The sequence below is a fragment of the Patella vulgata genome, chromosome 7 (genome assembly GCF_932274485.2).
Source record: "Patella vulgata chromosome 7, xgPatVulg1.2, whole genome shotgun sequence".
NCBI lineage: Eukaryota > Metazoa > Mollusca > Gastropoda > Patellidae > Patella > Patella vulgata.
In genome coordinates this window covers 46,164,581-46,180,721 of record NC_065885.2, presented here as the reverse complement: position 1 = coordinate 46,180,721, position 16,141 = coordinate 46,164,581, and the positions used below count along the sequence as shown (strand labels likewise).

The 16,141-nt window shown below is 35.8% G+C and overlaps 2 protein-coding genes across 2 annotated transcripts in view; both read right to left on the bottom strand.

Annotated features, from left to right (window-relative positions):
• The window catches only part of LOC126828366 (nuclear pore membrane glycoprotein 210-like), a 74,196-nt gene extending 73,057 nt beyond the window's left edge, over positions 1 to 1,139 (bottom strand). The window contains exon 1 of the mRNA XM_050558121.2: positions 1,010 to 1,139. The gene's annotated coding sequence lies outside the window, so the exon portion shown is untranslated. The remainder of the gene's footprint in view (positions 1 to 1,009) is intronic.
• Positions 1 to 16,141, bottom strand: part of LOC126828350 (nuclear pore membrane glycoprotein 210) — a 398,410-nt gene that overhangs the window by 4,097 nt on the left and 378,172 nt on the right. Inside the window, exon 33 of the mRNA XM_050558065.2 lies at positions 7,643 to 7,734. Within this exon, the coding sequence (XP_050414022.1) occupies positions 7,643 to 7,734 (92 nt within the window). The remainder of the gene's footprint in view (positions 1 to 7,642; positions 7,735 to 16,141) is intronic.

Sequence of the window (16,141 nt, the reverse complement as noted above, 5' to 3'; positions counted from 1 at the left end):
ACCACGTGGCTGATGATGTAAATTAATCGACAAGCGGGGGTGTGTCATTGAGTAATACTATTACTAATCAACTGTCACGGGTCAATGATAAAGCCGTCGACAACTCATTATTTACTCCGAATAATTAATCCAAGTGGTGATTGTTTGATATCTCATATCATCTTTAAAAAAATAATCTATAGGCCTTAAATGGAAATAAACAAAATGGCCAATAATGTTCTTTTCGAAGAGAATTTTATTGATCCCTTTAACGTCGCTTCTTCATACGGCATGCAAAGTAAGGAATGCATTTGGGATATTGTTTAAAATTCCTTTATCACAATGGGTCGAAAAAATGAGAACGACTAATGGACACAATAACTCAATTTTCAAAATTTCCTCATTGTGACTCAGTATGCTGTCGGGGGTCACATATATCAATTTTAAAACAATTGGATGATAACTTTTGGCGTTAGAGCGTTCACAAGAAATTGTGGATGACAGACGGACGTAGGCGACGGCAATATACGTCCACATTTCTATGTGGGCGTATAAAAATATACATTCAAAACAGAGCACGCGCTACACGAAAAGAAACCAGCGGCTGCCAGGCAAGATATGCCCACATTTTGCAAGAGATAGATAGAGAACAGCTAAAAACAAAAGCGATTTTTTGTACAATCAGGGGCCATAATCCAGAAAGTTATGGTCTGAAATGTGCAAATATCATAAGGGACTGAGATCTTTGGGATATAAAGATATATTTTAAGTTTCATCAAAATCGGATAAAAATTGTGACCTCTACAGGGTCCACAACCTTCGTATTACATACTTTTATACAATTTGCGTACAAAGAGCGACCATTTTGTCGCGCGGTTTCATTTCTATTTTTCCGAAATATGAATTCAACCTTCATTATGGAGGAATGGTGATATATTTAAACGTTTTTTAAAATCGGATAAAAAAATTGTGATCTCTAGAGAATCTACAAACTAAAACAAGCCAACAGTAATAAATAGATGACACATACCGTATTTTTCGGTGTATTAGGCACACTTTTTTTACCAAATATTTTATTTTCTAGAAGGGGTGCACCTAATACATAACGTTAAGCAAATCCAGGCATTTCCCGTGTCGACACCTAAGTCGAAAGTCCAAGAAATAACTGCCCTAGAATCAACACATGTCAGTGGTGTTATCAGTCAAGTTGACGAATAGGGTGGGGGCTGCATTCCTACGAGCATTTTCATTGGCTCAATATAAATCATTGGTATTAAGGGTGGGATTACAGTTAAACTGACATATTATATTGGTGGTTCTTCAGTCTAACCTGTTATTGAAACTTCAAACCTACTTGACATAGTCAACCAATTCTTTCTCAATTTGTGGATAACGTGCGTCGCTTCATCTATTGGCTTCTTTATTTGGTTTATGTGACTAAGTTCCCAACTCATAGCCACCTTACGTTTGACTCACCCAAATTAAATTCACAAAGCGTAGCCATTCCCAATAGATAATTTTTTAAAAATTTGAAGGAAAGGTTGTTGGTATTTTCTATACATTGCTGTAAATTTTACATCTAGCCGTTTCAAGTTACCGCTAGTTTTCAACTTTTCATGCAACATAGATTCACTGATTGATCCATTGTTATAATTTACCGGTATCGTTAATTAAAGCACATAATTTATACATTACAAATTAATTAAAACGTTTAATTATGAAGGCATATGGATATCAATAATGTAATAATAAATAATAGTATTGCTTGTATTTTTGTCTTGTCTATTTTACTTGTTTGTTTGAGCATTTCTCTGATTATAATGGCTTGGCTGTTTTTTTCATTTGAGATACCAACCGAAATTTCCTATGAGAAACAAAATAAATTGTTAATAATAAATATCAAGCTTTATTTAAATGAGATGAAATAAAAGGGAAACATACATTTATGTCATTGCAATAAGACCAACACAGTATGCACACACGACAAAATTGTCCTTTTTTGTTGTACTTTGTCATCCTTGAATAAACTGTCACAGGTAAAAATAGTCACACTCCAACCAACTATTTCAGCTAATCCATTACAGCACGATCTAACAGTGTCGCCTTTCTATCTGAGAACAGAGTCGATCGCTTTTCGGTCTGAGATCAAAGAGCAATTTTATGTGAAAAGCGTGCTCTCCGGACAGTATAAATTATATTATAAGGATGAGATTGAATCCACTGTACCTGTGGTTTATCAGTGCCGTGGAGTATAATAATAAAGCTATTTCATACGATGGGAATATTAAGTTTAGCTGTTCTTATAAAACCCATATTTCCATAGGTCGGTATTGTGCATGCAAAGAGAAGCTTGTTACACAAAGTGTGATGAAATCAGAGAATAACAGAAGATGTTCGATGATCAGCTCCATGTGTTGGAAGCGGACTTGAGTCCCTATTAGTAGACATGATTAGTATTATTTGGTATGTGATTTATCTATTGTTATTAGTGATGGAATTTGTTTCCTTGGATAGCCCTATTTACGACCCAGGTAAGAAATACATTTATAATTGTGTTTTCAAAACAGATTAGACCATCTGATATCAAGAGATTAGAACATATTGTATTGGATAATCAAATGGAGGTTTGGCGGGATATCGGTAAATAATGATATTGCGTGCAACCGATTTTAAGACACATGCATTTATAGTTCAGTGGTACCACGATACTGTTAACAAATGAAACCCACAAAAAGACAAAAAATATAAATATCTGCAGCTAGACAATGGTACACAGTATAAAACACGTAGTATTCATCAACAAATGCAATACGCATAGATAAACCCTTTCATTACTAGTGAGTTTTAAAATGTATGACGCCAAATCCTGACAATATTCAGAAAAAACGTTGAAAAAATATGCGAAATGTTCATATGATTATAGCTCAAAACCTATCAACTTTGAAAGAAGACAAGTTATGATTTTCTGAAAGGAAATTAAATTCTCTATCAAATGGAGTCAACTAGAAATATGTATCTCTGATCACTACTTAGTTGAGATATGGCTGAATATATGATTTATAAAATATTGATCAGAATTTACAAGGAAGGAATTCTTTCAGTTTACGTAAATGATATATTTTTTGATTAATAATTTTTGAAATATAATTTACGTGATCGTTCCATTACAGATGATTATCGACCTGAACACCAAGCAATTTAAAAGTTGGAACATTTTCAATCGCACAGTTGTTAAGGTTTATCAATAAATCTGGTGTTAAAAGTCATTTTCTTTTCTGCTTAGTAGTTATTAGCATGCATCCATTTAGTTAATGCATTAATTCGTTGACAATCATCGAATTGTGGCCACACCAGTTGAGTAAGATATCAGTATCATTTTGTAATTTAATTTGAAGATCATTTAAATTGGTAGCTGACGAATAGACTGTTGTATCATCCGCAAATAAATCACAGAATGGAGAGGAAAATTATTTATGAAAATATTAAATAATAATGGTCCTAAAATAGATCCCTGTGGAATACCACAAGTAATTGGTTGAAGTTGAGAATAGGGTCCATTTGCGAAAGTACATTGATTTCGGTGGTCCAGGTAAGAATGAATTAAGTTCAGGAAGTTATCAGAAAGTTGATAGTAACGACATGATGTGATTAACAAGATCAAAAGCTTTCTTAAAATCAAACAAGCCAACAGTGAGGCTGATGTCCCCCGCCGAGATCCCCAAATAAATAGATGACACATGTTAATTAATCGCACATCTAATTTTTTCAAAAGTATCAAGCAATCAAACTGATTATCAACTATACACTAAGTCTCACCACTCTCTATCAGATAGAATCAAAGTTATCTTGTCCCAAAGCATCGACCAAGGAAATTGCTTATCTCTGCTTAGCTTTAGCTCGATATGTTAATCATTAAACTCAGTCAAGATGAACATCTACATCAAGTTTAAAAATTCTAGCTCAATTAGAAGCAGAGTTGTTAGGTTCCAAAGTCTTGACCAATCAAAATGCTTATTGCTCCTTAGCCTAAGCAGACAATTCTCATCATCGAACTTAGTCAAGGTATTGATGTAATGAAACTATACACCAAGTTTCATCACTCTCACTTAATTAGAACTAAAGATATCGTGTCCCAAAGCATCAACCAATCAAATTGCTTATCTCTACTTACCATAAGCAGAAAATGCTCATCTTCACCCTCTATCAATGCATTGACCTCATAAACACCTACACCAAGTTTGAACATTCTAGCTCAGTTAGAAGGAGAGTTATTGTGTTCCAAAGTCTCGGCCAATCAAATTGGTTATCGCTCTGCTTACCCTGAGCAGAAAATGCTCATTATCGAACTTAGTCAAGGTATTGATGTAATGAAACTATACACCAAGTTTCATCACTCTCACTTAATTAGAACTAAAGTTATTGTGTCCCAAAGCATCAACCAATCAAATTGCTTATCTCTGCTTACCCTAAGCAGAAAATGCTCACCTTCGAACTCCATCAAGGCATTGACCTAATAAACACCTACACCAAGTTTGAACATTCTAGGTCAATTAGAAGGAGAGTTATTGTGTCCCAAAAAGTGTGACAGACAGACAGACGGACGGACAGACAGACGGACGAACAGACAGACGGACGAACCCATTTTAATAGTCCCCTGCTTTCTTCGAAAGGCGGGGGACAAAAACTCTTAATCTTAAATTAGTTCAGTAACAAGAATAATGTTTGCTTACAGTGAGTTTATAGTGGGATAAACAACAGGAGGAAACTGATCCGGCATGGTTCCCCCCTTGTCAGTGATGCAGGACGGAGGGCCTGACAAGGACAGCTGGCTAGTCATTTGGATGGGACAAAAAAACGAGGTCCCTTGTACACATTGACGTGCACATAAAAGATCCCTCGACAGTTGGAATTCGATATAAGAGTAGGCCGTAGTGCCGCTGTCCGGGGAAAATTTCCCTCATAGCACACTGTATGGTGTATGCCCATCTTCATTAGCCCAACTTAGGAGCAGAACAGTAGGACAGTAGTATCAAGCGTCAAATTCAAATCCATATCCAACAAAAATATGGTTAACAGCTGATCAATTACAAAAAAACAAGGCATTGACCTAATAAACACATACACCAAGTTTGAACATTCTAGCTCAATTAAAAGTTATCGTGTCCCAAAGCATCAACCAATCAAATTGCTTATCTCTGCTTACCCTAAGCGGAAAATGCTCATCTTCGAACTCCATCAAGGCATTGACCTAATCAACACATACACCAAGTTTGGACATTCTAGCCCAATTAGGAAGAGAGTTATCGTGTCCCAAAGCATCAACCAATCAAATTGCTTATCTCTGCTTACCCTAAGCGGAAAATGCTCATCTTCGAACTCCATCAAGGCATTGACCTAATAAACACATACACCAAGTTTGAACATTCTAGCTCAATTAGGAAGAGAGTTATTGTGTCCCAAAAAGTGTGACGGACAGACAGACGGACGGACGGACGGACAGACAGACGGACAGACAGACAGACAGACGGACGAACCCATTTTAATAGTCCCCTGCTTTCTTCGAAAGGCGGGGGACAAAAATATAGCACCACACAGTTCATTATTATTTAGAGAATTATAAAAGTGTTCGTTATGTTAGTTAAAGCGGTTAGACACAAGTTATTTGTTCTGAATCCTGATTGATTAATATAAAGTAAATTATTGTTATATAAATAATTATATCAATTACTGTGAATGTGCCATTTGAGAATTTTGGATATTGACGGTAATACTGATATTGGTCTGTAATTTTTGGGATCAGTTTTGGGACCATTTTTGTGAACAGGTAATACTTTAGCTTTCTTAAATTCTTTAGGAAAATAATTTGATTTTATACACAAATTAACGATATAGGTTAAACTGTCTGCAAGAACATGTGTGCCATGTTGCAGAAACATGCATTGATCATATCTAAACCTACAGATTTTGAGACATCTAAAGATTTAAGAGATTTATTAACTTCATTAATAGTTATGAGATAGGTTGCCAGGCAACAAAACATACACCCACAGCAGCTAAATCGTCCGAGCAGTCGACAAGGGTTGTCACATATTTATTTTTTTGTAGGTAATTAGGGGAATTTAATAGACAATTTCATACTGATGACATTATAATTTACGTTGTTTGAAGGTTCACAAGGTTCTAAAAACTAAAACAAGGGCCATAACTCTGGAAGCAATCTACAGAAATTGTTCAAATTCGACAGGCTTTTTTCGTTTTACTAATTCAAATAATGCATATAAATTTCATACAGATCGGATGTGAACTTTTGTTGTTCGAAAGTTCACAAAGTTCAACAAAGTAAATCAAGGGCCATAACTCTAGACGTAATTGACGGAAATTGCTGACATTCAATAGGCTTATTCGGCTTCATTTCACTAATTTAGGTGATAACTGAAACTCAATAGGCTTGTTCGTTTTACTAATTTAAATGATACATATAAATTTCATACAGATCGGATAATAACTTTTGTCGTTAGAGCATTTACAAGGTACAACAAAGTGAAACAAGGGCCATAACTCACGGCGTAATAAACGGAAATTGCTGAAATTCAATAGGCTTCTTCGTTTCACTAATTTAAATGATGCATATCAATTTCAAACAGATCAGATAATAACTGTTGTCATTAGAGCATTCACAGCATTCAACAAAGTGAAACAAGGGCCATAACTCTAAATGTAATTAACGGAAATTGCTGAAATTCAATAGGCTTCTTTGTTTTACTAATTTAAATGATGCATATAAATTTCATACCGATCGGTCGATAACTTTTGTCGTTAGAGCGTTCACAAGGTGAAACAAGGGCCATAACTCCAGAAGAAATTAATGGAAATGGCTGAAATTAAATAGGCTTCTTCATCTCACTAATTTCAAAACAATCGGTTGATAAATGTAGTCTGTAGAGTGTTCACAAGAAATGTGGGCGTATAAAAATGGGGAAACTTTAGAAAGGTCGGTAGAGGGACTCTCAATCAAGAGAAACCTCGGCCATGCCTTTGATATTTTTACTTTATTAATAAATAATTCAGAAACATCCTCAGTATTAGGACGTTTCTGTTTTATTTTATATTGTTTGTTTATAGGTGGTGGGGGGGGGGGGATTGGGGAATCCATGTATAATATTTTTTTGTTGTCCCCCAGGTTACTGCCCTGCCTACTAAGGGGATGACTAGCACGGATATCCGGCGCATGGCCTCAGGGCTCGACAAGGGGTATACTCAAGCCAGAAAGTAAAAAAACTTGTCTAACCTGATTGACCCAAGCCGCGGCTCTGTAGAAAGTACTCAGGACACAAAGGTGAATAAGCTGAGTATAGAAAACAACCAAGCATTGAAATTGAGAAATGTACACTCTACAGAGCTAAAACAACCAAAGCCCATTGATCAGAGTGGGCCACTCTGACCTCCCGGCTCGCAAACTAAATCCCCACTCAATTACCAGGATTCCACCCTCCACCGACACGGGTCGCAACGTACGGCAAACAAGTTGCCCCATTACAGGGATCCATTTAGTCGCCTTTTACGACACGCAGAACATACGAAGGGTATATTCTTATCACCCCCGACACCCCAAGGGGGGGGGGGGGAAATGAGATGAATACATATACTACTTCTTAATACGTACCTGTTAGTTTTAACAATAGTTTCTGTGTTAGGCGTCATCAACAGTTGACCTCCACATACAGTTGGACTAATAACAGATAATTTCTCAAAAACCTGCAAAAAAGAGTAAATATTCTTGTAACTTGTAACCAAAGTAAAGTACTCGTGAATTTTCTTGGTTTTGTTGACAACATGCCAAATTTTTAGACAGTACAATATCATTGCAGAAATTCAATAGGATTCTTTGTTTCACTAATCTTGATAATGGACACAGATTTCATACAAGATTCTTCAAAGTGAAACAAGTGCCATAACACTAATAACAGTAGTAATTTATGGAAATTCTTGAAATTCACTTATTGAAATAATGCATATCAATTTAATACAGAATTAACACTGTCATAGGGTCTGATATGCACGAAGATCAAAAGGAACCAAAATCTTTGGGATAATCAGGCTTTTAACTGACTCTGTATACAATTGTTAAAGGGACAATAACACTCTTGCTGGCTTGACAGCTCCAGAAAATAAATAATAGCCTTATTCTAAGTACTAGATGTTTAAGTGTCCTACCTGTTGTGTAAATTATCCATTATAGTCCATGTGACAGACAGATTTTCATTACCAATTTGATGAATAAATTTAACCATGATTTTCAGTTAGCCTTAGGTCTAAAGTGTCCAAAATTGGTTGATGGACATCCGGGTCACTTTGCCAAATATGAGTTTGGCGGCCATCTTTAAAAATGGCCGCCATTTTTTTATTTGAAATAGTGTAAGTCAGGGAAACCTCCACAACTCCTCAACAGGTTCACCTACGGATATGTAATATGGCTCAAAATGTTCATAATGCAATTCTACATCTGCTGGTATATGATTCATGTTGTTTAATCAATGCTTTCGGTTTCAACATAAAAGATTAATCTGAAAACAGCAATATTTTCGGGGTTTTTTCATGATGTCTGTTCATAAGTTTACTAAAAAAAAATCTTGTCCAGACCCATATAAGCCAAATTATCTATTTGGTCAACTAAAGTGATTTACTAGATATCAGAAACATTGATCATAAAAAAATATTTCTCTAATATGAGTGCCCCAAATCCAAGATGGCAGAAATTCAAAATGGCGGCCTAAAGTTGCTCAAATGGCCAATTTGTCAGATAATAGTTATTTCACAGTTTGATATTATAATATCCAATTGAATGGGATTACTGAACTTAAAATGAACCAAAACACAGAGTGTTGAATATTCAAAAAGGCGGCCAGAATTTCCGTAAAATGATCGATTTTCTGTTTGATGTAGCTTGTAATATGTCTTTTATAAGCAAATAACACACTATTTATGGATAACAATTACTATAGTTTATTTCACTGCGACGTTTCAACAAGATTTCACAAGTCGTTATCATGTTTTTACTGTTATGGCCTATTGCTCGTGGTTCATTATACCGCTTAAATAATTGTTTGATCTTTTATTCTTGTGCTTATCTATACCAATTACAGTTTATACTTGTCTATGTGCATTTGTTTATCTAACGGCTTGGGACAGTTGCCCATACTAGCTGATTTTGCATCCCATTGGAGGGTCCACAATGCTCTTGTATATATATATATATATATATATATATATATATATATATATATATATAACCATATTCTTTTCATTTTATTGTCCCTCGCCTTTCGAAGAAAGCAGAGGACTATTAAAATGGGTTCGTCTGTCCGTCTGTCACACTTTTTGCGACACAATAACTCTCTTTCTAATTGAGCTAGAATGTTCAAACTTGGTGTAGGTGTTTATTAGGCCAATGCCTTGATGGAGTTCCAAGATGAGAATTTTTTGCTTAGGGTAAGCAGAGATAAGCAATTTGATTGGTTGATGTTTTGGGACACGATAGTACTTTAGTTCTAATTAAGTGAGAGTGATAAAACTTGGTGTATAGTTTCATTACATCAAAACCTTGACTAAGTTCGATAATGAGCATTTTCTGCTCAGGGTAAGCAGAACGATAAGCAATTTGATTGGCCGAGACTTTAGAACACAATAACTCTCATTCTAATTGAGGTAGAATGTTCAAACTGGGTGTAGGCGTTCATTAGGTGAATGCCTTGATGGAGTTCGATGACGAACATTGTCTGTTTAGGGTAAACAGAGATAAGCTATCTCATTGGTTGATGCTTTGGGGCACGATAACTTTGGTTATAATGAAGTCAGGGCGATATTAGCTTGACTAAGTTCGATCGTGAGAATTTTCTGCTTAGGCCAAAGAGCGATAAGCAATTTGATTGGTCAAGACTTTGGAACACAATAACTCTGCTTTTAATTGGGGTAGAATGTTGAAACTTGATGTAAATGTTCATTAGGTGAATGTCTTGACTCAGTTCAGTAATTAACATTTCGGGCTAAAGCTAAGCAGAGCTAAGCAATTTCATTGATCGATGCTTTGAGACAAGATAACTTTGATTCTATCTGATAAAGAGTGATGAAACTTAGTGTATAGTTGATAATCAGTTTGATTGCTCGATACTTTTGAAAAAAATAAATGTGCGATTAATTAATATTGGTCATCTATTTATTTAGGGATTTGGACGGGGGACATCAGCCTCACTGTTGGCTTGTTTCTTAATGTTATATGCTTGATAAGGACTTGTGAAATCTTGTTGAAACGTCGCAGTGAAATAAACTATAGAAATTGTTATCCGTAAATAGTGTGTTATTTGATTATGCTTCAATTACTATATGCCTGACCCATGACCCACCTACAATGCCCAACTAGTCTTATGCGGGACATATTGTGATCAATGGCCAACTGAATGCAGGCGCTGATTGGGCCATGCGATCGCATATTTGGGGTTCATTTTTCAAATTTTTCCAGCGGGAGAGCCCCCGGAACCCCCGTTCGTGCTCCGCGGTCAGTAAAAGGGGCAGCTCCGACACGGGAGCCCGGGTCGGTTCCCGGCCCCAATCCGCCCCTGACTGAAAGTGTACCACTATATTTATGCCTGATCTTGCTTGACCCATTACCCACCTAAGAGTGTCCATAATTTTAATGCGTAACCTACAGTTCCCCCCATTTTTATGCATGGTCTAGTCTGACCCACTTAGCAATTTTTATGTGTGGCTTAGGTTTTTTTTCGGTAATTAGTGTTGTTTTTTCGTTATTTATTGATTTTTCGATATTTTGGGTTTTTCGAATTTTTTCGGTAATTAGTATCAAAAAGTTTTTTCGGTATTTATCACTATTTCCGTATTTTGTCTGCATTTTTCGGTACTTTTCAGATTTTTATCTCGGTACTCTTCGCATTTTTTAGTTATATGGTACAACTGGACCGGTTTTTCATCAAAGACTCTATGACTGGCAACTTTTGTGGTATAGTCTAGATATCGTATCGACAGATCCATTTCACAACAAGTTGAAAGTTTAAAAAGAATCGTTGCGAAGATAATTTGAAATGCATTTACGACTAGGCATCACAAAAATAATGTCGACCAATTTTCTCTTTCGCTTTAGGCAGGCCTATGATATTAAAATGATATCATCATTGTCGCTGCCGAGATCTCCTGTTTCTACTTGTACTTTGGCTAGTGTACATTGCTGAAGAAAAACAGTAGTTGCGATTGTCACAGTAATTCCAATGAGGTGGATGGTTGTGACATTAACAAAGAGGAAATCGTGAGCCATGGCTTTTGGGATACCTAGTCGTAAATGTATTTCAAATTATCTCTGTAATTATCATTTTTAAACTTAGAACTTGTGAAATACACTTTACACTTTCACAATTTACAAATATGAATCCATGATACCATCTGTCTAGATTCTAGATGATACCACAAAAGGTTGTCAGACTCTTCAAAGTAAAAATCTATCACATTATGACACAGGGATCGAATTCCGGACCTTGTTGAGCCTTACCCACTGAGCCACTATTTCGGCCCATTTGTGAACAAACAGAATAGGTAATTCTTAACAACTAGATATATTTGCAAAGATATATTAAAATTCCATACGGCTTTGCTGGAATAATATTAAATCTTGTTTTCTGATTTACGAGATCTAGTATAATTAATTCCATCCTCCCCTAAAAAACTGCTACACAATTTTATAATAAGCAAAGCCAATAGAAAGACTGACAATTGTCCCGTTTTGTTCTTAAGCAATCATCTACGATATTAAAAATCTATTTTTGGGGCAATCATCTACCTTATCCAAAATCTATTTTTGAGGTAATATTTAAGTTTAGTGATCCTGAAAACCCCATAAAGGACATATTACAAGCCGTACAAAACAGAAAAATGACGATTATCTGAAAAATCATTCATTTTAGGGAAAATCTTGCCGCCATCTTGGATTTTAGCCATCTTGGATTTTGGAAACCCTTTTTTTAGAGGTTGTATTTATGTTCTGTGACATCGAAAACCCCCTAAGCGGCATATTACAGGGCATATCAAACTGTAAAATAACGATTATCCGAGGCATCGATCAAATTTTGACTGCCATTTTGAATTTTCGCCATCTTGGATTTGGGGAAACTAATTTTATAGATCAATTCAAAGTACAATGACTACGGAAACCCTATATATGATATATCACAAGTCTTGCTTTGCGTGATACTCATCCATCCTAACAAGAAATTCATTTTTCGTCAAATTTTGGCGGCCATTTTGGAAATCGGACGGATTCAACCGAAAATGACGTCACAGAAGTGACATAATATCAAAATCGTCTTCAGTGACAAATTTTTCTTCAGAAACAACCGGTCCCCAAATATCGTTGCGATTGCGACAACCCTAAATAAACGTTCACATGGTTAGTACCCTAACTCGCCGAGGCTCAACATTTTAAAATTGACAGTCAACTCAAGACTTTTGTTGAGTTTCCGACCACCGCAGCTGTACAGACTGGGTCACTGAGCGTATTTATTTATGCCAAATGAATAACTTAAGAAGACCACACACAAAATTTGGCTAAATTTACCTTGAACATGATTTGGTAGTGAACTTATAAAATAAATCTTGAAAAAAAATGCCAAAACGTTGCTTTTTTCAGAATAATCTGTTGATTTAGAAAATATATGATTCATTCACCAACATGTGTCATATAACAGCAGCTGTAGAATCTGTGAAAGAGTTATGAAGGTTTCCTTGACGCGCTCAATTGCAATGAAAAAAACGGCGGCCATTTTTAAAGATGGCCGCCAAAATGGCATTTAGCAAAGTGAACCGGAAGTCCATCAGCCAAATTTGAACACTTCGGGCACCAGGCTAACTGAAAATCATGGTTGAATTTATTCATCAAATTGGTAATGATACTCCGAAATCCGAGGTCTGTCACATGGACTATTACATCCTATTTTACTTGTGCAGAGGGTTCGAAAATATTTTTAAACCCAAGTCACATTTGAAAAGGTCTACGTTAGGCTTTTCAAATCATTTAGTTGAATTTTTCCAATTTTTTAAATTAGGTGTGTTAAGATGAAATTTGTATCACCAATTAATTGGAATATTGTAAAATAGTACAATTTGTTGACCAGAATAAAGATTGTTTATGTATGATTTACATTGTCACTTTCTGAAGTGCCCCTGAACATGTTATATGAAAGGGCGCACTATAAATATGCTGTAATAATAATAATAATATATAAACATATATATTAAGTTTCATTGAAATCGGATAGTTTTTAGACCACACATAAAAATATTCAAATTCGTACATAATAAAAATTAGGTGCACCTTGTTATTTTTCATATTTAATTCCCGTACGGTATTCAAATTTATGTCAGTAATATTAATACAATATTACGTGATGTCTTAATACGATAGAATGAAAGCGTGCCAACTACTGCCGATCCGGACCTGTTTCAAATTCCTCCAAAATTACCGTATTTTTCGGGTCATAAGTCGATACATTTTTCAGCAGAAGTCCGGCATTTGCCTCGTACTCCGTTTCGACTTATATACGGAGGGTAATCGGCGGCTGCCAGGCAAGATACGCCCACACTTTGCAAGAGATGGATAGAGAACAAACTAAAAACAAAAACAAATTTTTGTACAATCAGGGGCAATAATCCAGAAAGTTATGGTCTGAAATGCGCAAATATCAAAAGGGACCGAGATTTTTGGAATATAAATCGGATAAAAATTGTGACCTCTAGAGAGTCCACAACCTTTCATATTGCATACTTTTACACAATTTGAATACAAAGAGCGGCCATTTTGTCAGGCAGTTTCATTTCAATTTTCCCGAAATTGGAATTCAACCTTCCTTCATTATGGTGGAATGGTCATATATCTAAACGGTTTTTAAAATCAAAAAAAAAATTGTGACCTCTAGAGAAACTACAAGCTAAAAATGCGATTTTTCGACCAATCAGGGGCCATGTGTGATTATCAAAAAGAACCAAGATCATAATGATATAAACATATATTTAAAGTTTCATCCAAATCGGATAAAAACTGTGGCCTCTAGAGGGTCCACAAAATTGATATATCATATTTTTTACACCATCGGAGTGAAAGGGGCGGCCATTATGTCCGTTAGTTTTAGTCCGATTTTCACGAAATTCGAACTCAACCATCATTAGTGTATAACTGTGATATATTCACACGTTTTTTTTAAATCAGATAAAAATTGTAACAAGCTCAAAACGCGATTTTTTACAATCAAGGGCCATACATCATTGAGGGAGTTAAGATTTGATATGCACAAATATCGTAAGAAACCAAGATTTTTGAGTTATAAATAAACCTGCATTTCAAGTTTCATCAAAATCAGATCAAAATTGTGACCTCTAGGAGGTTCACAACCTTGATATACCAGATATTTGCATACAAGGGGCAGCCATTTTGTCTGACAGTTTTGGTCTGATTTTCACGAAATTCGAACTCAACCATCATAAGGGTGTAACAGTGATATACTAAAACGGTTTTTTTAATCGGATAAAAATTGTGACTTCTAGAGTGACCATATGCTAAAAGCGCGATTTTTTGTACAATCAGGGGCAATAATTCAGAAAGGTACGATCCGATATGCGCGAACATCGAAAGGAACCAAGATCTTTGGGATATAACCATGCATTGCAAGTTTCATCAAAATCGGATGAAAATTGTGACCTCTAGAGGGTCCACAACCTTGATATACCATATTTTCACACTACATGCGTACTACAAGGGGCGGCAATTTTGTGCGGCAGTTTTGGTCCAATTTTCACGAAATTCAAACTCAACCATCATTAGGGTGTAACGGTGATTTATCACCCAATAATACATTCTACGGTAGATATCGCTTGTGTGATATATTTCATAGGAGAGAGTGAGAGAGAAATGGGGTTTAACGTCCACTTGACAAAAACTAGGTCATTTCGGGACTAACATATGGTTTTAATTTTATTTCAATAATTCGCTTACGCGTAGGGGTCTTTAGTAGTGGGAGGAAACCGGAGGACCCGGAGAAAACCAACGAGGTTGGACAGGCAACCCTACTCCTTGTCACGTACAACCGGGGATTCGAAACCATGCCAGTTGACTCAATGACAGGCTTTATGATACAGCACGCACATGCTAACCATTCGGCCATCCACCCCCCCCATCTCCTTAGGAGATATCGCTTTACATGAATTTGATTGGTCAGTTGAAAAGGAACTACTTTTTTTTATTTTCAAAGACAAGTTCATTTCTTATTAAAAGTAACTGTTTTTTTTATTAAAAATGAACTATTGTTATTCAATTGACCTTGATGGAAACACTGGGTCAATATAAAGGACTTTGCAATAGTTGAATTGCTGTCAAAAAATGATGTATCACTACGCCTTAATGTTCAGTAAAAGTGAAATCTACAGCAAAGAATTATATTTATCTATTTGTGCATGTAAGAAGGGACTGGGTGATAAATAAAATCTCCTACTCGTCTTTTTTGATATCAAAAAATATCAACACTCGTTGATAAAGTAAAAAAAAACTCGGCAGAGCCTTGTTTTTTGTTACTTTATCAACTTGTGTTGATATTTTTTGATATAAAAAAAGACTGGTAGGAGATTCTCTATATACTAAAATGTTTTTTTAAATAGGATAAAAAATTGTGACCTCTAGAGGGACCACAAGCTAAAAACGTGATTTTCCGTACAATCAGGGGCCATAATTCAGGAAGTTACGATCCGATATGTGCGAATATCGAAAGGAACCAAGCTCATTGGGATATAACCATGTATTGCAAGTTTCATCAAAATTGGATCAAAATTGTGGGTGTCCACAAGCTAAAACGTGATTTTTCGTACAATCAGGGGCCATAATCCATGAAGTTATGGTCCGATACATGCCAATAACGAAAGGAACCCAGGTCTTTGGGAGATAGACCTATATTTAAAGTTTTGTCAAAATCGGATAAAAATTGTGACCTGTACAGTGTCCACAAACAAATTGTGGACGGACGTCCGGACAGGGGCGTATAAAAAAAAATGACATCCCGAAATTTATTTGACAGTAAACGTTGCTCTACCACAGTGAGCGAGTGACACCATCTGCTAA